This window comes from Melanerpes formicivorus, unplaced genomic scaffold (assembly GCF_026170545.1).
Source record: "Melanerpes formicivorus ecotype bairdi unplaced genomic scaffold, bMelFor1.0.p_v2 SCAF_8, whole genome shotgun sequence".
Lineage (NCBI taxonomy): Eukaryota > Metazoa > Chordata > Aves > Piciformes > Picidae > Melanerpes > Melanerpes formicivorus.
In genome coordinates, this window is record NW_027142360.1 from 18,672,225 (window position 1) to 18,696,149 (window position 23,925).

At 44.2% G+C, this 23,925-nt stretch overlaps 1 protein-coding gene across 1 annotated transcript in view; it reads right to left on the minus strand.

Annotated features, from left to right (window-relative positions):
* Positions 1-23,925, minus strand: part of RBFOX2 (RNA binding fox-1 homolog 2) — a 178,909-nt gene that overhangs the window by 41,582 nt on the left and 113,402 nt on the right. The window contains 2 exon segments of the mRNA XM_068142353.1: positions 9,895-10,041; positions 19,656-19,880. Of these exon segments, the coding sequence (XP_067998454.1) occupies positions 9,895-10,041; positions 19,656-19,880 (372 nt within the window).

Sequence of the window (23,925 nt, forward strand, 5' to 3'; positions counted from 1 at the left end):
CTACAACTACCTGAAGGGAGGTTGTAGACAAGTGGAGGTTGGTCTCTTCTCCCAGGCAGCCAGCACCAGAACAAGAGGACACAGTCTCAGGCTGCACCAGGGGAGGTTCAGGCTGGAGGTCCGGAGGAAGCTTTACACAGAGAGAGTGATTGCCCATTGGAATGGACTGCTTGGGGAAGTGGTGGAGTCTCCATCGCTGGAGGTGTTCAGGAGGAGACTTGACAGGGTGCTTGGTTGCATGGGTTAGTTGATTAGGTGGTGTTGGATGATAGGTTGGATGCAATGATCTTGAAGGTTTCTTCCAACCTGGTTTATTCTATTCTAAATGCTGCCCATTGTGGCTTAAAAACTTTATTATGTGACAAAGAAGCCAGCATCCCCTCTGCTAAAAGCCTCTTCCATGAACTGCTCATGGATAGGCCACATAATGGCTACACACACACACTTTCAGCCATGCCACGGCACAGCATCTTGCTCTTACTCCTCCATTCCCTGGAGTGACTTTGTGGCAGCTTTTCGTTATTTTTGTGTAAAGTAGGTAAATGACAACCATCTCCTCCACAATGGTATTAGGGGCTGTTAGAAATAACAGTTGTAAGAGGCATAAAGGTATTAACAGACATCAGCTATGACCAGAACTCAATGTTCTTGCTTGAACACATTGTACCTTATCACAGAGGCAAGGGCATTGTGGAAGGGAGGGCACATGCATGCTGCGTGTTCCCTTCCACCCAGATGACATGAAGGCAGCAGATTTTTTCCAGTAGAGGCCATAACTACATTATATATATATATATATATATATAATAAATTTGAGAGATCTGGGACCAGAGAGCTTTTGCCTTCCAAGGTACTGACAGTTTGGTAGAGCCCCTCCTGTATGCTCTGTTCCAGCTGGCCTCATCTCCTCTCCCTGTCTAGAGCTTTCAAAATCAGCTCCAAAATGTGCCAGACAATTTAACCCTCAAGATGGAAAGAAAAGAGTACAAGGCAAATTCCCCAGAAAGCACAGAACAAAAGGTGATGTTAAGCCACCATCCAACAAACTTGTATCCCTACAACAGAACTCTCTCTGTGCAAGTGGATTTGCACCAGCCCTACAAAATTGCGTTAGAGAGGACTGCAGTGAACTAGTTAAAACTTGAAGGTGCCAAACAGTCCATTCTCAAAGATGGCTGGAATTCAGAATTGCCAGGAAACCTGCCTTCTATGAAAGAAACATTTCACATCCTCAAGCTTAAAATGCATGAACAAGAGCATTTCATATGCAGGGTAGGCCCACACTGCAGAGTCCTTACTCTAGTTTCCAACTCCAGGGGACATATTTTCAGCTGAGCACAGCTGGCTTCATCACAGTTCTTAGTTATGGTAGCATGGGGTCTGCCAGAGACACATTGCTATCGGTATATGAATTTCCTCACCTAAAGCCTGCTCACATTTCTTCACAAGAGTGGGGCCAACCTTGCTAGAGCCAATCCTTCTCAGCCCAGTGATACCAGTATGCTTTGTTGTCAGAAAGAAGCATGAAGTATTTATAAACCAAATCACAATCACAGTTTACCAACTGAAGGAGCAGCAAAAAGCACCAATAATCCCTTATTAGGATTGATCTGCTGCCCTTGCTTTTTAAGAAAGCAGACTTTAAAAGGAAGCCACACAAAGAGTACAGATTCCTAACAGGATTTACAGATTGCAGCCATTCCAGCAAACAAAGTGACAACAGAGAGAGTTTCTCAGTAATTTGTTATCCTCTGACTCACAAATACAAGATTCTCACACAGAACAGTGAGGTGGGGTGAGCACTACCACAGGGTACTGTTCCAGAGATCCTAACACCAGGCCAGCACGTTCATCTCTTGAACCATGCCCAGGTATGACTGCACTATAATCTGGTACTGCTGCCACAGAAAGATACTTGGACACACACTCACAAAAGCAGCATGCATTCAAAGCTCAGTTTGAGATGACTCCTCACACATGTAGACCAAATCTGTATAAAACTGGACTATAAAAGACAACACCCTGTAATTTTATCCATGCATTTTATGCAAGTAAATCACAGAATGTTAAAGGCTGGAAGGGACCACCAGAGATCATTGAGTCCAACCCCCCTGCCAAAATCCAGCTACAGCACTGTTTCCTAAATGATGTTCAGACCACTCTCACGGCAGATTCTTCCAGTAACTCATATGAAAACCTAAACAAATCTTACACAGAAGTGTCATCCAGCCACAGCTGCCTTCCATCAGACAGTCACCACAGAAGTTTCTGTGTCATATGACAGCAGTACACAGGCGTTGCAGATCAAGACAGATAGTACAATAGAGGCTGACAGCTGCAGCAGCAGAAATACCCCTGTGCAGAAGTACCGTGGTACCCAGTAGGACAGACTGAAGGAGTTGGGGCTGTTCAGTCTGGAGAAGAGAAGGCTCCAAGGTGACCTAATTGTGGCCTTCCAGGATCTGAAGGGGGCCTACAGGCAGGCTGGGGAGGGACTTCTCAGGATCTCAGGCAGTGATAGGACTAGGGGGAATGGAATGAAGCTGGAGGTGGGGAGATTCAGGCTGGATGTGAGGAGGAAGTTCTTCCCCATGAGAGTGGTGAAGCCCTGGAATGGGTTGTCCAGGGAGGTGGTTGAGACCCTGTCCCTGGAGGTGTTTAAGCCCAGGCTGGACGAGGCTCTGGCCAGCCTGATCTAGTGTGGGGTGTCCCTGCCCATGGCAGGGGGGTTGGAACTAGATGATCCTTGTGGTCCCTTCCAACCCTGACTGATACTACTATGATACAGTACAGCTGCACAGGATGCTCAAACATTGTGTGCACAAGTCCAAAGGTAACCCCAGAAATCACACTGCTGAAAACACATCAGGATAAAGAGCAGTGCCTCTTCTGACTCTAGCCAACACCAGCAGAAACAAAGTCCTACCCTCTGACAAGGCTGGAGCGCTCTCATATCACAGGAAAAGCTTGGCAACAAGAATCATCACAAAGGGGCAACCTTGTGCCACAACTTTTGTTTTCCAGTATTGGCACACAGGACCTGTCACATGTGATCAGTGGCCAGTATTACAGAGGTGAAAAAAACTACATCTGGATATCCAGAAGACAAGATTTACTCCTTCAGATGTCCAATCCACTCAAAGTAGAATGGCTTTTAGCAACTTTCCTATTTGCTGTACCTCATGGCATCAACACCTGCACTTCAGAGCTTCTTGGTCCATCATACTATTTACCTGCTTACCTTAATGCCTAACAAGCAGTTTTTCTGCCAAGTGCAGAAAAAATTGTGTATCACAAGTAATTTGTGTATCACAAATTACTTGTGTATTTAAATTTATATACTGGTAAATACAGACTTCAAATTCTACCAAATACTTGGCAAGACGCTGCTGTATTCTTGTTACTGCTTCAGCCTCAAACTGTAGGCTCACTGAGGTGTTTTGCACTCTTGACAGCAGAATGAAGTTGGATAAGAAATCACATCCACTGAGATATTTTAGGAAGTGCAAAGTGCCAAAATATTTCCCCAGAGGCTGAGATCTGAAGGCTACAAGAGCTTCTAAAAATATCTATTAAAATATCTGTGTTGCTTGGGTCATACAAAGCAGTGGTCTACCACAAACAGACACCACAAGAACCTTGCAGTAAAGGCATGAATTATGCTTTAAAGAAGGAAAAGGATAACAACATTATTATTTGCCTTAAAACCTAATGTTCAAAACCAAAAAGCAGCTACCATTCTATCACCTTTAATAAATGAAGTTATTAACTTCAACATTTAAAAAAGCCATTAAATGTGACCCAAGGGTCATCTGTATATAAAAGAGCTATGCATTATTACTGTCATAGCTGATCACAAACAACAATCCTTTATATCAAGTAGGTTGATGATGTTCCCCATCAGAAGCAGCTAACAGTCTACAAGCAGTAACTGTGGACTGAGCATGTTGTAAAAAAGACTCTGAAGCCAGAGTCTGAAAGACTTCACACCTGACACTGTGCTCCCCCTGTATGCTGCACTGGTTAGGCCACACCTGGAGTCCTGTGTCCAGTTCTGGGCCCCTCAGTTTAGGAAAGATGTTGACTTGCTGGAACGTGTCCAGAGAAGGGCAACAAAGCAGGAGAGGGGTTTGGAACTCAAGCCCTATGAGGAGAGGCTGAGGGAGCTGGGGTTGCTTAGCCTGGAGAAGAGGAGGCTCAGGAGAGACCTTATTGCTCTCTACAACTACCTGAAGGGAGGTTGTAGACAGGCGGATGATGGTCTCTTCTCCCAGGCAGCCAGCACCAGAACAAGAGGACACAGTCTCAGGCTGTGCCAGGGGAGGTTTAGGCTGGGTGTTAGGAAGAAGTTTTATACAGAGAGAGTGATTGCCCATTGGAATGGGCTGCCCAAGGAGGTGGTGGAGTCACCATCATTGGAGGTGTTCAGGAGGAGACTTGACAGGGTGCTTGGTTGCATGGTTTAGTTGATTAGGTGGCTTGGATGCGGTGATCTTGAAAGTCTCTTCCAACCTGGTCTATTCTATTCTATTCTATTTTATCGCACCTTCATCTGCAATTGCCATCAGCATAATCTGTATCTTACACTATTTCCTTTTTAAAAAATAGTTGAAGATTCTTGAGCAAAGAGTATTTCACCACAGCAAATTGAGAAGTGCCAGTTCTGACTCTTCATGCTGTTGCTTTCATGACAGCTAAGAAGGATTATACTCAGATACCCACATGCACTACCAAAATGATCCACTTTGCTTGCTCTTGTGGAGGCAATTAATGATTTGGCTTGAGAACAGATAGACTTTCCTCTCATAGGGAGTCCAACCCAGCCTCCACCTACCTCAGAAGATTCTGAAGTCCAGAACTGACCAGGATATCCTAGCCAATTTTACACTGGAAGGAAAACTGCTTGTTGAAGCCTAAGAGGGAAGGTCTGAGGCTACTAACCATGAGGTACAAGCACAGACACTGTCCCCACAGCAAAGTTGAAAGGCCTGAAAATGTGTTGAGAGAAACAAGAGTTTTTCTTCTGCATATATAATGCAATAAGGAAGGGGACAACCTACCAGCAGTTAAGAAGGAAACTACTTACCATCATGTCAGAGTCCTTACACACCAGTCCAAGAATGTCCCTCAAGAAAACAAGGTTTTGAAAAGAGTTGTTCACTTATTTTTAACACTGATTGCAACTCTTTTACTCCCCACTTAAATTAGCCTAAATTACTAAGAATGATTACCTTACTTCAAGGTTAATTGTGTTAAATCTCAGCTTCCAACTGGAAAAATCTTATTATGACTGTAAACAAGACCTAAACCCCCTATTAGTAGGTATCATCCATGCATAAGCACCTGTACAGAACAGACTTGTCATCTCCCAACCTCTCTTTAATAAGCCAAGTAAATCATGTACCCAACACCTTACACAAAAAGCCACTCAGCTTCCAAGCCCTAGATTATACTTTTCATCCATAACTGATCTCAGAACTGAACAAAATTGTGCAGTCCTTTCAGCTTTGAACATGAGCAAGATTACATCCCTCTTTCTACCTCTGAGCATTGTTGAAGCAACTGTCTTCAACAATCACTAGTACTCTCCCAAATCAGTGTTTTCCAGAGAAAGCTTTCCATCCCACAAGCACAGCCTACCTCCTACATACTCAGTACTCTGCACCGAGGTGCATCAAATACATTTTGTTTTATTGTCAGTTAACCAGGCATTTCAAGTAATTCTCTAACAGTAACCTTATCTTTCTCCTTCCTCCTCCACAAATAGCTTTTTAAACTCAAGCCTTTACTGCCAAGGTTTTAACAGCACTGTCTCCATGGGTTGATACAGATATTGATCAGGAAACGGATCCCTGTGCAAACTTAACTAGAAACAGTCTTGATCACCACTGTCTCCCCAGTACCTTTTTATTATCTATCACTAAAGAGATTTGAAATTCTTGGCATGTCTTGTGCTAATCTGAGATAAGTATTCTTTCTCTTAAAAATGAGCATTGGTCACTTGGATAAATTCAACTCCTTAAGCACTCTTCACCTGTATCAGTGTTGCTTCGTACAACATAAAACCAGGCAAGACAGTATTTGCATCTGCAGAGATGCATATAACCTTATAAAAAGTCATGCTGAGCAGATAGTAAACCATTTCTTCACACCTTTTAAAACTTTCCACAATTACTTTTATCTTGGATCAACATATGGATGCATAGTTTGCAGCTCTCTGGGCCATCCCTTTCCATTTTTTCAACAGTGTATCCCAGTGCACAGCATTCCAGCCTTTTGCAACTCTCATCATGTACAAGAAGTGGCTAAAAATTAGCATTAATGAAGAGCTCCCTGCTTTGGCTGTTGTCTTTGGACACACCTTACCTAGATCTGTTGGGTTTTAAACAGTTGTGAGCACCATTTCATCCTCCTTTGTTACCAGTTACATACAAATAGTATATAGTACAAATAACTCTTTTAAACCACAAATATAGCAAGTTTGGGTCTTCTACTGTTTTTTTTCTGTTTGGTTTTTGTTTGTTATTTGTGTGTTTTGTGGTGTTTTGGTTTTTCTTTCTCCAGAAGACATCACTATTTTCTAATTTTATACTGTGCCTACACCAAGATCTTTCCTTTTTGCATGTAAAAAATGGATGCCTTCTCCTCTGAATGCAAATCACTGATACCTCCATGATTAGCACATTTCCTTTCTCACCTGCTTGTTTAAGTTTGCAATTACATTCACTGCCATATACTTCCTCCCTGCCTAATGTGCAGAATGCTTCGTGTTTTATTAACAGGGTTTCAGTGACTCTGGAATCATGCCTTTTTGGCTACCAGTATGATTTTGTTGAATACTTTATAGCTTCCATTAACACTTCCCTTTTAAAGGTACCTCCCTGGGTAGTTATCCTGCCAATTGTTTAAACTCAAAGCAGCAGAGACTTCTAAAGCTCCTTACATTACTGCCTGATGCCATATTCTGTTTGCACAACGCAAATACAGACAAATAACAATCACTGGTACCTAGGCAACCACGGGATTTCAGGTCAGCTATTAACTCTTCTTTATCTGCCAGAACAAGGTCAACTATTGATTTATTCCACAGTGGGTGCAGAACTGTGTGCATTAAAAAATGACCTATACCTCCTAGAAGCTTTCTGGAAGTCTTTTTATTGGCATCATGAAATGTCAGGTAAATATTACCTGCTTTAAGCAGCCTATTTTACTTGCCTCCCTATAAGAAGCATATACATAAGGAAGTGTTTGTTCCATTCCTTGGATATCTCAGGGACCTGTTAGAAACATGCAATAGGTGAGAGATGATTTGAAACCCAAGTAACTTGAATTCATCAGGAAATCCTTATGTCTGCAGCCTTCACAAATGGTGAGGGTTTGGAAAGCGTTATGTAACACCCATTTAATCACACACAGGACAACATGTCTGAAGTCCACCTCTGCTGGAGTCTGGACAAAAGCATTGGCTAATGCTTTGTGCCCCAGGATTGGGCTGACCTCTTCCATGCTGCTTCATCCTCAGGGGACTTCTTTACTACCTCCTTTCCATCACATTTATTTCTTCCTCTATGGCTTTGCTGTCTACCCAATTCCTTTCTTTGTACAGTAGCTTAGGAAAATCACTCCAGGCAAGGCTTTTGAGTCTCTCAGATATGACGTTGAGGAAATGTGACCTGACACACAGAAGGGAGAGGGAGAAGTTGGGGGTTACAGGCTAGCCTCAGCTGAAGACTCAGACAACCACGAGTCCCCTGTAGGAGATAAGGGTTGGTTTCACTAAGTCACCCAAGGGAAAGCATCCTGATCCTGAAAAAGAAATAGGAGCAAGCAGCATTGAGAGAGAAATGCTCTCCTGCTTGAGGCTCTGAGCATGCTGACAGAAGCAGCATGGAGAGAAAAAGAGAGATGTGGAATAACCATTGATTATTTCCATGGCAAAGTAGTAAAGTTCTCTGTTACAGGAAAATGGCACATGGGAGGGTTGTGCCACAATAGATGAAATGCTGTTCTGGTAGGCACACCTCCCAGCAAACACAGGGTGAGGGGAACTAGCAAAAGGTTCTATAAGGAATATACCATTTACACCAGTTAAAATCACATCACTGTTCCGGCACTTGAGATGATGCTTAGAGTAAAACTGAAGAAACAACAAATAATTTGAGGAACACCAGAAATTGACTCATACAGCATACTTCCTCACTCTTTCTATGCGCAGTAAGTGGCACCACATGGGCCAAAAATAAAGATTAAAAACCTTAATGCAAGTGGCTAGGCTACATTTCCTGCAAGTTACTGCTCAGGACAGCAGTTCAAATTCTCTTGGTCTCCCGAACTGCAAAGGAAAGGTAAGAGCCATCAGGACAGGGGTGTTCCTAACATTTCCATCTCATCATGTCCCACACACAAGGGGGAGGAACAGCACCAAGATGAATGAGTGTGAAAGGGGCCAGTTGTCAAGCCAAGCACAGGTCCCAAGGGAATGGGCAGCAACAAGTGGAATGGTTTATGCAAGTTAATGTAGCTCCCAAGAGAGGGAAGCAGCAGTAGCACAGGACGTGCTAAATACAGCATGTATTGTAGCAGGTGGCCCAAGAACTGGCTGTGATTTCAGCAACTGGTTTATCCAACCAGGATGGAACTGCCTACCAGCATCCCTGCAACAGCAAAAAGGAAGCTAAACAACACAAAAGCTCAAGAGGTACAACAACTGAAACATGGAAATATTTTGGAAGAGGAGATGGCTACAGTCTCTTCCCTAGTATCAGGTGATAGGACAAGAGGAAATGGCCTGAAATTGTGGCAGAGAAGGTCTAGATTGGATATTAGGAAAAAATTCTTTATGGAAGGAGTGGTCAGGCCTTGAAATAGGTTGCCCAGGAAGGTGGTGGAGTCACCATCTCTGGAGATGTTCATAAAACACGTGTATATGGCACTTTTGCACATGGTTTAATGCCCATGGTGGTGTCAAGTTGATGGTTGGACTTGATGATCTTAGAGGTCTTTTCCAACCAAAACAATTCTATGGCTATGCAGTTAGAACCAAGGTATACACTCAAGGCCTAAGACGGTAAAAGGAATTATTGCTTTGATCCTTTCTGAGTCTTAAACACGCAGCAACATTTTAAATTCATTAAGTTCATCTAATAAGAACTACTTCTCCAGACTTTAAAACAAGCCATCAATCAAGGATGTTACCATCATATCAACAAGTCAAGGATTCCTCATGACAATGATACATAGCCAGCTTCACCTGCAGGTTAGGTCATGAAGCATCCAACTCATTTATCTCTGTGTCCAACATCTCTGTGTCCACCTATGCTCATGTGAACAAACTTTTCCTCAATGAGCTTCTAAATTGAGAATGATGAATAGCATACAAAGATTAGGCAAGACAAACTATTTGGCCAAAAGAAATAGAATGTGTATCATACACAACATAAAATACCATCTGACTTGCACTAGCTTTTCCACATGCAATAGCTGGTTGGTCCAATTCCTTGCAGCAATTTTTCATCACAGAAGCAGGTCACGAAGAAAGACATAAATATTTCAGCAAGTTTCTAAGCAACTTCAAAACAGTGCTTTGCAAGGGATATATTAAGTCAATGTTTAATGCTAGTCTTCACTGAGAGAAAAGGTGAAGTTTTGGGATGGGTTTTTTCCAAGCCCAACGTTCGGTTACACAGCATCTGGACACGAACAACGCAGTTATAGTTTTCCTGTGTATTTATCAGCTGAGGTAAACATTAGCAATAGTCCTAGTCCTGCAAACATTTTACACTGTACTGATTGAGAGAAAAGGATTTTTCTCCTTCACAAGAATACCCTAGAACCATGTGTTCCACTTGTGCAGAAGGAGAATTTGCCTCGCCTTAAGAGGTGCTGGTAACTTACCCCAAACATCTGCCGAAGGTCAGGATCTCGAAAGCGGAAGGGAATGTTAGACACATGGAGTCGTTTTGGAGTGGATTTGCTCTCGGTATTCTCACTGCTCTGTGTCTGTGATTGCTGTCCATCTGTCTGTGCACCTCCTTCTGTCTGCTGAAATCAGAAAGACAAAACCACATGTATGAACTGAAAAAACCACCAATTACTTTCACACGCTGTCTCTATCTATTTTTAGGTATTAGTACTACACTTGGTAACTGCAAGTACCTCGGCACTCAACCGTTACTTCGACAAAGCCAGCAAGGCTGAACGATTGATCTGCTGTTCTTCCCCTCCCTTTCCATGAGGAAAGAAGTAACGAGATCTTATCTTCCCTCCCCTCAGATCATCTTTTAGTTTAGCAGATTTGCCTTTGGTTTTCTTAAATTGCTTCTCTTTTCCCCTGTTCTTCTTCCCTTCAGCTGCCACCGTATGAAAGCCCTAATGAAGAGGCGGATCTTTCACATCCTGAAGCTGGGAGGTAGTGCCGCCACTCTAATCTCATGTGGCAGGATGTTCATGCAATCATCAAAATCCCACAGCTGAAGTGGCAGCTCTTCACTGGGCCAATACCAGAAATGCATCCCCAGGCAAAACGGCATCTGCTCTGTCAAGCTCCCTTCAGAGAAACATTACCCCAAAAGAAGATCCGTAATTAAATGGTAAAATCCATACACAAACAGCTTATGGATGGCTCTGATTAACTTTTTTCATACACTTAGAAGTCAGCCCAGGGACAGGAAACAGTCATTACCACTGCAGGATTTATTAAAACTCCAAGTGCTACTTTCTGCTATCAGCTCCACAGCTAAAAGAAGGGAATGCTTGTTCTCAGTATTCCCAACCACTGCCTGGTAGAGCTAAACCAGGTCAAAGGGCAGGCGAGGGCTGTTTGTGCACAGAGAAAGTACAGCGAGAAGGCAGAGGAATAGGAACACCAGTGCAGCAGAGGAGAGACCCATTGTCCCAACAGGTATGATGGGCACAGGAGATAAAAGGAAGATCCCTTCACCACCTGTGTTGGGCTTGGACCAAAAAAGTGGTAAAATTTGAGCACAGGACTAAGTATAGTGAGGAGGCCCCCTTGCAAAATGGCTCGATGAGAAAATGGCACTTTTTGCACTTTAGTTGGAAAAGTGACCTCAAAAACCTCCAATCTACAGAGTAAAGCAGACTACAATTTGATCAGGTGTATTGCTCTGTTCCTTTGCAAGGCAAGCACTGACAGACCAAAGTATTCATCAAAAAGCACTCTCCTGCTGCTTGTCTCAGCCTCCCTAGGAGACATGTGTTGGCCACCTGTGTGATGCATTTTTAAGTGTCATTTCATTTCTTTAGGTGCCAATCTGACTTCTTCATTAACCCATCAAGCGAAAATAAGCTGTATGAGAAAGCAAGGACCACGTAATTGCTAGAGCCAGCCTCTTTTCAGGCACCTTCAAGAACACACACAGGTCTTAAAACTAAAGATTTCAGAGTAGGGCTGGGTTAGTTGCTCAGAGGCCTTTTCCTTTTTTCCTGTTTTAAATACACAATGTGTACCAAAGAGGAAAGAAATCTCAAAGGAGTTGCCCACACTGACTCCTCAATCTCTTTCTGGACTTGCCAGATTGCTCTGCACATCCTTCAATATATAACACTTCATGAATATTTGGAAAGAAATATCTCTTTACAGATGAACTGAACAAGTGACATTAAGAGAGATTCTTCTGACCAGAAACATCTCTTTCAGACATGACCTTGAACATATACCAGTTATAAAGCACTAACAAGAGCGAGTAAACAGTAAGCACTGGGGTCTTTTCATGCTGAGCAAAGAAGTGGCAGCTTTTCCATCTTATTTTAGTAAGGCTGTGCAGGGAACACAAAACCCATTCAATCTGGTTCATACAAATAAACCTGTGATAAGAAGAATGGAGATATTGCCCTGCAAGGATCTCTACTCCCCAGAGCCATCCAAGTCCTGGGAGAAGCCTAGCAGGATGAAGTATTGTTATTTGGCTAAGACTCATAGATTCTCCAAACACCAAATTTTCAAGAGCAACCTCTAAGACTTCCATCCCTCCCCATCACCAAGTTCTCTGTCCTCACCCCTACGAAAAAAATCCATCTCCAAACATATGGAGAGTGCACCCTAGGGGAAAAGTTGATGCAGCTGGCTTATGATTAAATCACACTATGCTATTTGGTGGTTTTATTTTTATGACTCCATCAGAGTCCTTTGCTCCCCAGGGCAAATCTGTCCAAGAAGAACAAAACACAAGGGCAGTCCAGCCATCACCACCGTATGCAACACCTGAAGCGAGTGCTTCAAAATAACTCCCCAAAATTGTCAACACTTCTGCTAAGAGAGATTTTTTTACAATCCATTTTCAAGCCCTGCTGCTGCAATTTGCCAAATCCCATGTTTTCTGCAGCTTTGTGTGGAACTGGTAAGTCAGCAAACACCCATGCACACAGGTGCACCCTCCAACGTGCACACAGGTGCATCTTCTGCAGTGTGAATGAAGAACGACAGATTCCCAACAGTAACGACAAAAACATTGTGCCTTTGAATGCAAATGTAGGTTGCACAGGACTGCATCTGCTGCTTCCACAGGGGAGGAAGCTGGGAGGTGGTTTGCACTCCTCTCCCATCCATTTGTTCAGGGGCAGAGGGCAGAACCCTTTTCTTACCAAGGGTGCAATGTACCATGTATAGTGGTCTGCTCAAAAACACCAACAGATGCTCCTGCATATAGCAAAGTGCTGCCACCTCACAGGAGTCATTCTGCAGCAAGAGTGAAGTGTACAGCAAGACAAAGGCTTCAAAGAGGAAGAGCAATAAAAGGAATAGGGGAATCTCAGTCCACTTTTACCTTTTGACTACACTAAGAGTCTCCAAATGCTTCTCAGGTTTTCACATACCCTGATTTTTCAGCAGTAGTTTAACATTAAATACCTTCTCTTTCTGGATGCTGTAGCTCCCGCCTCTCTAGCACCCAGGGCCCGAAGGCAAGATTGGAACATTCAGACACATTTGTCTACTACCACACAGTCAGATGCACATAAATGAAAGAAATAGCCTACTCAGAACTTGTCTTTTCCTTTCTTTTTTTTTTTCCTCTTTTTTTTTGCTATATTCTTCATCTTAATTCAACAGGAAGGAGATGAAAGGAAGAGCCTGAAGCTTGTTCTCAGGCAGTACATAATGGAGAACGGCAACAGCACTACCCTGGCAAAGCCAAAAGATAAAAGCCTGCATTTCACCAAGCATGCACTGCCCACCCTGACTCCTTCCCTGCACCAAGTTTCAGCTCCTTCCTTCTGGCCTCACATCAACACTTCACAGAGACAACCGGCCCTCTCTCTTCACTACAGACAGCAATTAGGCTCAAAAGGGAGCTAAATATACGTTCCCTAGGTCTCAGTGACTGTCATCAGGCAACAGAGACACATGCTGCAGCAAAGATCCTGCATTTAGATGGAGTATTGGATCCACCTCACCTCCTCAGCAAAGTCTGCATAGCATACACTTATGCAGGTGATAATGTCATTCAAGCCTGCACAGGCAAGCTTTGAGCTCTGCTCAAGGTCACCAAGAAACACATCAGGACTCAGGACATGTGCAATATGTGCTTCACTTTTAACTACTTGCTGCCCATGCCAGCTCCTCTCTTATACCCACCAGCAGTAAGGAAACTCCAAGCAAGAGGAGGAAACTGCAAAGAGAAGCCTGGATGTATAGATGTGCCTGTATGAATGTAAAAGGGGAGCAGGACATCTGGCACTGACAATGTTCTGAGATGGTTAAGGGCAGTCCTACGACCATTTTCCCACCTCTTGCCTAGACTCTTCTGTCCAAAAGCAGCTGATGAACAAGCAATTGCAGAGGAGGTCTGAGCAGATATCCATCTGCCTGGCCAGAGAGAGAACTACCTCTCCAATGGACCAGACAAATACCAACACAACTGTCCAGCACAGAGGCTATTAATACCCAGCACATTCTGTTTTCATCTCCCACTTGCTTTCAGAACTGGAACCGCTTCAGGTCCAGATTATAGAAAAACAAAAACCAACACACACACACCCCCCCCCCCTCCCAGGAAGCAGGCAGTCCAAAATGCTGTGAAGCATAATGAGGAGGTTAAGAGCCATAAATCACTGCAAAGAAAATATTTACAAAACACAAACTGTAACTAATAACTATATTTAAAAGGGGACTTGGGTGGCTTACAAAATCTGGGAGACAGACTCTGCTGACTCCATTGCTTCTAGACCTTGTTTGCATCAAGGGCTTGAGGAACTGCATGGAGACAACAACTGAAAGCCATGACAGGCAGAAGGCAATCTTCTCACTGCAAAGCAGAGTGCAGATGACGTGGGAAGATCTCTGCAACTTCTAGTGAAGAACTCACATCAAAACAACCAGTCACCCACCAATGCACAGCTACCTACTGAGCGGGTTTGGTAGAAAAATGAGTGACAAATTAGGTATTAGACAAAATCCTTCTCCTGCCCTGCCACAATCTACCTTACTAGGACTGAACTCCTACACTCAAGAGCACAGGGCATGGGAACTTCTGCTGCTTAAATGACACTTGTTTAGCAGACAGATCATCACAGGGCTAATAATCACCTTTCAAGAGCAGTAAATATAATTTTAGAACTATATCCAGGTAATTGATTTTTCAGCTATGCCAAAGCTGTGCCATCTCTGGGAAGAACAGGGCAAAGGTTTAGTGATTTTTCCACAGCAAACTGAGCCAGGTGATGTCTCAACTTCCCAAGTATCCTATGGACAAGAGGATACTTGCTAAGTTCTTAATTATACGGGGGAAAAAACCAAAAAGAAACAAATACATAGGTTTGGGGAGTTCTTGATATAGTTGGCACCTGACTATTTCCTGTGTGCATCTTTGTAAGTGCAAATGGGAAATTTTGCTGGTTTATTTCCAATACCACTGAATATTCTATGCACTTGTCACATGCCTCATTCCTGTCAGCTCTTTTCAGAAGTGAATGTTTCATTTCTTTTCATAAAGAACCTGCTACATCCCTTTCATCATCACTATTATCTTTCCCCTTACTACTTCTGTATCTGCTACCACCTTTGAGATATGCAGAAGCACCACAGCTGTATGCTCTAACAGTATAGTATTTGCTGATTAATTTCCTATTTCTCTTTTGAAATAATTTTTAAATCTGCCTGACTAGACACAAGCCCACAACCGCTGACAATAACCTGCCTCATACTCAAAGCAAACTCCTGATGATAAATGGCAGAGTTCGCTATCTCCAGACAGCAATTTCCAGGATGAGGTGGCCAAATAACCAGCAGCTAGCTACTTATTTGAAGTTAATTCTTCCTCGTGCCTACCTGCTCAGCAGTATCAAAAGGTAAGTGAGGATATTCATTAAACATATTCTTCACCTGAAATACCTCACATGAGCAATTGCTTTAATTACTGAAGTGATGAAAAGTAATTACAGCGGAAAATTCTGCAATCTCAAAGTAGGCAAGAAGCACCTACCCAAGGGAAAGTCATCATTGTAATATCATCCATGTGTTACAAAAGTCAGCTGATGAACCCATGGTGCCATTGGCTCCCTTCTTTCCCAACCCTTGCTAGATGTATGGGGCACAGCCAGATGACCAAGCAGCTTCCTCGTCTTGCTTCTGATCACAGTATATAGAGGTCTTACCACCCCAGATGTGTCTCTCTTAGGAAGTCAGAAAGTGACTAGTCCTTTATGGTATGGAAGAGGAGTTGAATACATTTCAGTGTGGCACATTAAGAAGCTGAGAGACACTCTAATTAAATAATGCTTTCTCTGGGTTCATGACAACGTAACACCAAAGCGACAGCACCTGCCATTCCCAGGCGAAGCAATTTACATAAACTTATTCCTCTCCTTCTATACCTCCAGCTGCATTCCGTAATTTATACAGACACACAAATTCTTCCCTCTGACATTAACAAGAGAAACGAGTTGAATAATCAGCTCACAGTATTAAGTGCACTGCATTCACTATCAAGCAAGCTTTTTTAGTTCAGTGGATGATTAATCTTCCCTCGGCGGGTAGAGTACCAGGAGATGCAGAGAGATGACAATTGCTCTCGGCTTCTGGCCATGCACTCCACTCCATACGCTTACCTTGCAACAACAGCATTTGCTGGATCCCTCCAAGAGCTGCTCTAATTCATTAACCCAGCACAAGAATTGACAGCTTTCTGCCAGGTCAGTGAATTAAAGTGGCTCACGTAAGGCATGCCAGAGCCAGTAAATAGGAGTGGGAGTTTGCTCTTGGAGCCAGATCTCTCATTTCTGACAGCAGTGAATCTTTAGATCAGCTCAGCTGCCAGAGGTACTGCAGCCTAATTAGCATCTCCATTTGCAGCTCTCTGCGCTGGGTGTCTCCATTAGGGATATGCACAGTAACACAAGAAAGGGGAAGAAGCAGGTGACCCAGCACCGTAAGAAGTGAAATGTAGAAGGTCGATGGGTTAAGAGACAAGCAGCTACAGGCAGACCGAGTAGGCCAAATATGGTCCAGTACCTCTGTCTATTTTTAATTCTAGTCTTTCAGCTGTGCTTTGGGACAGTATCAAGAGAAAGGACAGATGCATAGAGATGAAGACCAGGAGACCCACATGCCAGGCAAGAAACAAAGCCCCACAGATGAGGCTTGATCCTAAAATAAAGATTCCAGAATATTAAGCCATTTGTATTACACCACCTATTGTGCCAGTTTCTCTTCCGTGCTTTGAGCTGAGAGCTTTGAATGCTTTCCACTACACTCACACCACCAGAACCAAGTTCGTCCTTAGCTGATGACACCATCCAGTCATTACCCTCTGCTCACAGCTTTTAGGCTCTGCAGAAAGGCATGGACTTTGACTCTCAAAGTTTATTTTACTTAAATTCACTGCCAGTGTTTGACCTCAGGCTTCCCAACCACTGTCTATTAGCTCAGACATCACCACTAATCTCAAATCGATTATTCAATCTGACTTGCCTGCCAGAATATGCCAAGTTTCTATAAAAGACACTCCTCCCACCCAGTGTATCAGGGACTGCACTACAGACCCCACCACACTGCTGCATAACATCTTCCCAGTGAGATGAAACTCCCCTTTCCATGAGGGACCATAGCCTCTGTTACTTTTGTAATTATCCTAAAAGCTAACAGTAGTAAAGAGCAGGAAAGCCCCATCATCTGAGCATACCTCTCACTACCTCACTGTGTCCTGCCAGTTGGACCAAGCACAAGCTCTGCTCTTAAAAGCAAGGAGAGACCTTATCTGTTTGGCTGAAGGAATTTCTGAATCATCCCATGGGAGCACAGGCTTCAAGGCAGTAGCTGAAAAATGCACCAGCTGTTCAGTTTGGGGTATCACCTTCACACACGGCAGCAGCTGCACTTGTCAATCGCAGTAATGGAGAGAAGGAGCACAGATCACCTGTGATGACTTTCTGCTCTATTAAAGTCAGCGCTGTTCTTTGAGCAAGGCAACAAAACAGTGAAAGGAAAAGATGCTGTAAACCACAGCAGCCTAGTCCACATGGACTGAACACCTATGTCAAATGAATAACAACCAGCCTATGTGATGGACAAGATGCTTGACGTTAGCTGGAGATGTTCAAGGTGAACTAACCAGCCCGTTCTGCTGCATTTTAATAATGCTCTTTACCTTGAGCAGTTACTGAGCTTTCTTCCATCCCTTAGCTCCTACATCATTAATCAGTGTACTAAAGAGAAAAGTTACAAGCAATTACATCTCAAGACAACCCAAAGAATAAAAATAACTTCATACAGAAGGAATCCTAGACATAAGGATAAAGGGACTCAGAAGATCCCGGACCTTGTGCATGTGAAAGGTGCTTGGCTGAGGCATATTTCCTCTCCTCCTGGATTTCTTCATGTGTCACCATCTGGGATCCTCTGGGTTTGATCAGTCCCAGCCATAGCAGCAGCAGCACAGGCTCATCTATGCCCTTACTCCCTATTGGCTAGCTACAATTTGTGAGCCCGACACTGCATCCTCAGCTCAGGCATCTTTAACCACCTTAAATGGTCAGACCAAGCCTGCCCACCTGTTTCCAACAGCCAGTGGAAGTGTTACATGTTATTCAGCCCGTTTCTTGGGTAACCCCAGCCAGTCAGGCTCCCTCTGCAGCCTCCTGGCAACAATGCGGCCTCCCAGCAGGCTCCCAGCAACGCTCCCTCCCCCACAGATGGGCTCCCAGTACCTCCTCACAGGCTACCCAGCCTTCCCATGCACTGTGGGCTCCTCGGAGTCAGCATTAGTTGATGAAACACAGAGCCTGGCCCTGCAGTGCCATGGAGATGGCTCCTAATATGGAAGAGGAGCAGGAGGGTTGGCAAGAGCTTACATCCAAGGTCAAGGCTCGCATCATTTCCATTAAAAAGAAACACTCTTAAGCTCTGGGCAAGGATGGGAACAGCAAAAAAATACATGGGGAAAGCCACAGTGCTGCTGCCCTTTTTTTCTTTTTTACTGTTTTCAGCTTTCCCATCCAACTGGCAGGGCTTGAGGTAGCTGTCTGTTGTAGACTGGCAGCCCAGATCTTATGGGTTGGAATGACATTGGACAATCTGGTGCTAAAATGATGACTTGCGTTTCTGCAGAGCGCAGCAGCTCTAAGTTTTATTTCCAGCCTGATCTCATCTACATTTGTATTTGCTGAGTAAGGCACATGAAGGTCCTCTTCCTTTGTCAATGCACTTCACAGAGTTTGTCCTCTTTTTCTTCTTCAAGATGTTGAAGTTGTGCCATTCCCAGGATGAATTCTAAGGTATTTTATCACAGTCATAACCAGTGGTGTCAACCATGCAGCCACTGCCCATTGCAGAAGGAGCAGAGGCACATGCCAGGCACCATGCACACAAACTGGCACTATCAGTTCTTCCAATCGTTGGCTCTGAATTTACTCAGCACTTACAGGGGAAAAAATAATCTCCATGAGCCAAACACCCAACTACAAGTAAAACTGAAAGCATTAACAGATTAAATCCGCCCCTGAGCACTGAAGGCTCTCACCATAAGGCTCTTTATTAGGAAGTTAAGTCTTAACAAGTGGCTTAAGGGGTGGATAAAGCTTTTCCTGGGATAATCTGCCAGCATGTTGCCCAGTGCCAGTTCCAGGCCATGGGAAGAACAAAAAAACACATACATAAGAAGGTGAAAAAAAATCTTTGATTGTCAAATAGATGCCCCATAACTGAGAGGTCCTTCACCACCTTCAGCCCTGAAGCTCCTCACCATCTCCAGGTAGTCAGGAAAAAAGAAAAAATAAAGTATTTTTGTAGTTTGCTAGATTCCTGTAGACAAAACCACGTTGGGATTATACCTAAAATGCACCCTACAACTAAAGTGTTCACCCCTAATCCTTTGTACCATCAACCTTCCAGAATTTGCCTCCATCACATTCGTTTGAATTGCCCATCGATTAACACAAGGTAATTAACACTTTTGCAAAGGACTGTCTACAGACAATGCCACCATGGTAAAAAAAGCCATGAAGTCAAGTATCACTGCTCTTTGCAGCCACCCATTTCAGAGGAGAGCATGCTTAAAGAATCTAGTGTTTTGGTCGTAATTCTCTCCTTTTCAAGCCTGACACTGATTTGCTGCATACTTAAGCAGCCAGCAATCTAATCAATAGCTGCTTCTCCCCAGAGCACCACCTTGCTCTTCTGCTCTGCATCCTTCTGCACTTACTGCAAGAGATCCGTTCTGAGTGCTGGCCGTGTTCGTGCTCTGCTCTCCATGCGGCTGCGTGCTGCCGTAGAGCGTCAGATTGTGCTCGCTGGTCTGGCCTGCATAGTCCTGAGTGTGTGGCACCCCATACTCTGCGGGAATCCCGTTCTGTGGGGGTGGCGGAAATGGGATTGTGGTGAATGGCTGCACCATTGCATCAGGAGTTGCTGCTGGCTCCTGGTTACCCTGAAGAAAGGGAAAAGGAGAAAACAGTTTTATATTATAGAAAACATCAGGTGAAGAAATGATACACACCTTCATGCCAATAGCCCTCCCTCAGCCACCGTAAGAGTGCACTCTTCTATTTTCTTCTCTGTGAAAATGAGCATGCCTCACATCTCTGAGCCATCACACTGTTGTCTTAAATCTTTTTTCGTGCAACTTTTTCTTTACTGGGTGGCATATGAAGAACAAATTCTGGAGCTGGAAAATGGCTCTGCTCACAAGCAAGCATACTTATCATGTGGCTCAGAGCAGACTCTGCTGTGCTACAGCAAGAGAAAGGTAGTACTCATTTTAAAACTCATCTGTGCAGCAGCCCCTTCCTTTGCTCCAGCAGCACTGGGTACAGAGCACAAGTGTTCAGGTACCAGTCATTAGAATATCCCATTTGCTTTCACTGACTCTGCAGAAGACTCTGAAGAATTGTGGACCAGAGTTGAGAACACAAATATGCAGTACTCTCGCCCTCTCTGGTTCTGAGCATCACTGCCATCACACAAGGCATTAATTACCCACTCCTCCCTCATCTTAGAGTATCCCACAGAGACCTCTACAAGAGGACAGAGGCCTTTTTAGCAGCTTTTAGCACTGCCTTACATGCAGTTGACACCAACCAGATGACTCAGAAACAGCCAGCTAACCATGCAAAAAGATATCCCCAAAAGACAGCAAAACCCCTACCCCACCATGCTTGAAAACCACCCAAAGCAAACACAGAAGTATGCAGCCCTGCAGAGATCTCACCAAGTGGGGAGCTGGGAGCAGCATTCAGCCACCTGGGGCGAAGGAGAATAGCCTTGACATTGAAACCCAACCCTGGGAAACCCAGGCTGCTGCACTGCTCCTTACTGCTTCCACAGACACAGCAGAAAAAAAGCCCACAGGAAAGATTTATGATAGGAGAGCTGTTTGATTTATGTGCATGTCAACAGACTAATCCTGATTTTAAATTTTGGCTGCCGTTCCAGCCCTGGGTCCTCCCCCACAAAGCCCAGAGGTGCTCGAGTCTATTCTGATACCAGCATGCTTAAATCAATGGCATAAAAAAGCAGCAGACCTTATCCCGTGGACAGGAGAGGCAGAGTGGGAATTACCAAGCAGCCTTTCAGCAGGGAGCATGCAGGGGCTGATGGACCTCCAGTGCAGCCGGACAAATCTGTCAGTGCCTTTATCAGCCTACCTGCAGCTTTCCCTTCCGGGGGAAGGAAACAATGATAAATGCAGTGCACCTCCAGCCAGCAGCGGGTCATTCAGACACTGGCTGAATCCCAAATTTGCTCTGACATTAGTCTATCTGGTCTGCCTCCCCTGGGGGCCACGTGGCCACAGGCTCCTGCAGCTGGGGAGGAGAGAGAAGGGCATTCAATACCACTTAGTGGAGCAGAGCTGCAGCCTTGGCCCGCACCGAATGGGCAGTTTCATTAACTAAAGTCCAGCTGCTGCAAAGCCTCGCTGCCTGCAGAAACACAAAACTCTGCAGTCTTATCTGAGAAAGGAAAACTCAGGCAAGCATGCCAGCCATGGCCAGTGCTCAGTTCCAAGCCACTGCAGACCTGCGTTGCGTGCTGGCAGTTCTGCAGAGGTTTTTCACACACTGAGTACGCACTCCAAAAGCAGGACACAGTTCCCCTGTACAAAAGGACAGCAGTTCCACCAGCCCTCTGCTTCTACTCACTCTTCTGCCATTCTCATCTTCCAAACAGAGAGCTTCTAACTTGACCTAAGCTATCAAAGCTCTGCAGGGCAAGTTTTACAGGAGGAGGGGGAGGCTGAATGATGGCTGCAAACCAGGTACCAGCAACCCTGCTGCTCACCTATTTGGACCATCCTGTCATGGTCTTCCATTCTGTTTGCATCCTGCCTCCCTTTCAAGCTCTCTTGCTTACAATATTATAATTATATCAAAATGTCTGTGTGCTGCCATACAGCCCATGTTGTCTGCCCTTATGTTTAAAAGCAGGAAGCAACAAGGAAACTGATTTTAAACAAAGGGGGGGGGGAAATATTTGGTACAGTCAGCCCAGGAAAGATGCAGCAGCAGAAAGTATCTCCCATTTTCTTATAACAAACTAGATTTACAAGCCAGCAGCACCCCAAATAGGAGGAAGGGAATGCTAATTAGCCACAAACAAAACATACTTCTGCCATCCTCTCAACGGCGCAGGGCTGCTCCCCAAACGACTTTAAGCTCACTCTTACACTGCTTGCAACGCCAGCCCACAAACCTTACGTAATCTTATGTTCAAGATTTTTACCTTCTCAGTTAACACTGTCCCTATCAGTTTAAATGCATTTCAACCTTTTAAATATTTTCTATCCCTTCTTCAATCATCAACAAATGTCTGAAGGATGAAAACCCCTCGCTCTCTTTTCTGTTGCTCGTGGCACTTTGACGATGCATATTTATTTTGAGCTTAATCGCATCTTGCGAGGCAAACCAGCCGGTAACTTAATTTATTACCTCCCTCTGACCTTCCCAAGATTTTTCAAATAAGGGATTTCTGGGGCAGAACAAAATTATTTTTTTCACACCATTGTAACTTTTTTCCTTCCCCCTAATCACACTACCATGCAAAATCCTTTCTTTTAATGGAAATGCAGCCTTAATTTCATGTCTCAGGTTATCTGTAGATTTATCACCATGACGCTTGTCCAGGTTTCATCATTCCACAGAGCATCTGGATCTCAAATTATTTTTCTCCTGATATGATTATGTTCACATTTCCCATCTGATTTTTTTTTTCCTTTGGGGGTGGGTGTAATTTTAATTTCCTTTGATGCTTTGGTATTACTTTTTTTCTGCTTCCGCTAGTGTCTACAGAAAAGGACTCCTGATGAGATCTCTGCAGGTTTCACAGCATACTGATATCCTGCAAACCCAGAGGAGATTCTACCTCTTCTGTTATTCTACCCAATTTCAACATTTACACAACACTTCATATTTTCAAGAACATGGGGGGGGAAGGGGGGGTGTGGAATCCTACTTATCTTCAAACACAGCACCTGAACTCCTTCCCTTACTTCTAATGTACCAGGGAAAATGCTGCAGTCAAGAGGTGCTCCTCTTCCCTGCTCTCAGGAGGTACAAAGAACATGGAGAAAGGCCCAGCCTTCTTGGTAATGGTACATACATAGGAGAGATGGAACTGAAAGTATTTTGTCTATCCCATCTGGACAATGTACCTCACTGCACTGCCAGTCCTGCCTATTTTAGCTCTTAAAAGTTGACTCAAATGCAACAACAGACTGAGATGGACGCATCCAAGAGTAGTCACCATCCTCAGACACATGCAAGGACACCATCACAGGACTGGGAAAAGCAAGGCTGCAGCCCTCCATAGAAACTATTACCATCCTCAACTTGTGTGATGGCATGAAGTAAATCTTAACTAATGCTCAGGAACAGACAGACACTGCTCTCAGCCACAATCCAGGGTGGCTGTCAGAATCGAGGAGAAGAGCTTGAGACACATTTGGCTGCAGGAATCATTTTGGCAGTCCCAGGTTAACTGATTCCTCCATGAGTCTGTATTGCCATACAGTGACTACAGTAACTGCCATCACAGGCTAGAACTGGGAAAGGCTGTTCAGGGAAACTGGAGCTCGGTATAATTAACACGTGCCTTAATAAACAGGAAAGAACCTCACTATAATGTACATTAACCTATAGCTGCACTGCTACCAAAGAAGTCACTCATCCACATCAGGCAGGAATTCAAAGCAGGTCCCCTCTTGTAAAATGTTGACATCTCATTCATCAGCACCCAAGCCTCCAGGGTACATGAAGGGTATGAGATATCTGTCTGGCCTCCCCTTCCCGGCCCCTTTCCCCAGCACTGCAAGGGTCCAGTCACGTCTTCCCAAGGACCCACTTTCTCAAGTCAGGGGTTTGCCTACACAGCTCAGTACAAACCTATCCCAATTTTACTTACAAAACAAAACAGTGGGGGGGGGGAAACAAACAAACAACAACAAAAAAAAAAATCTAATGGAGAAACACTTCTAAGAG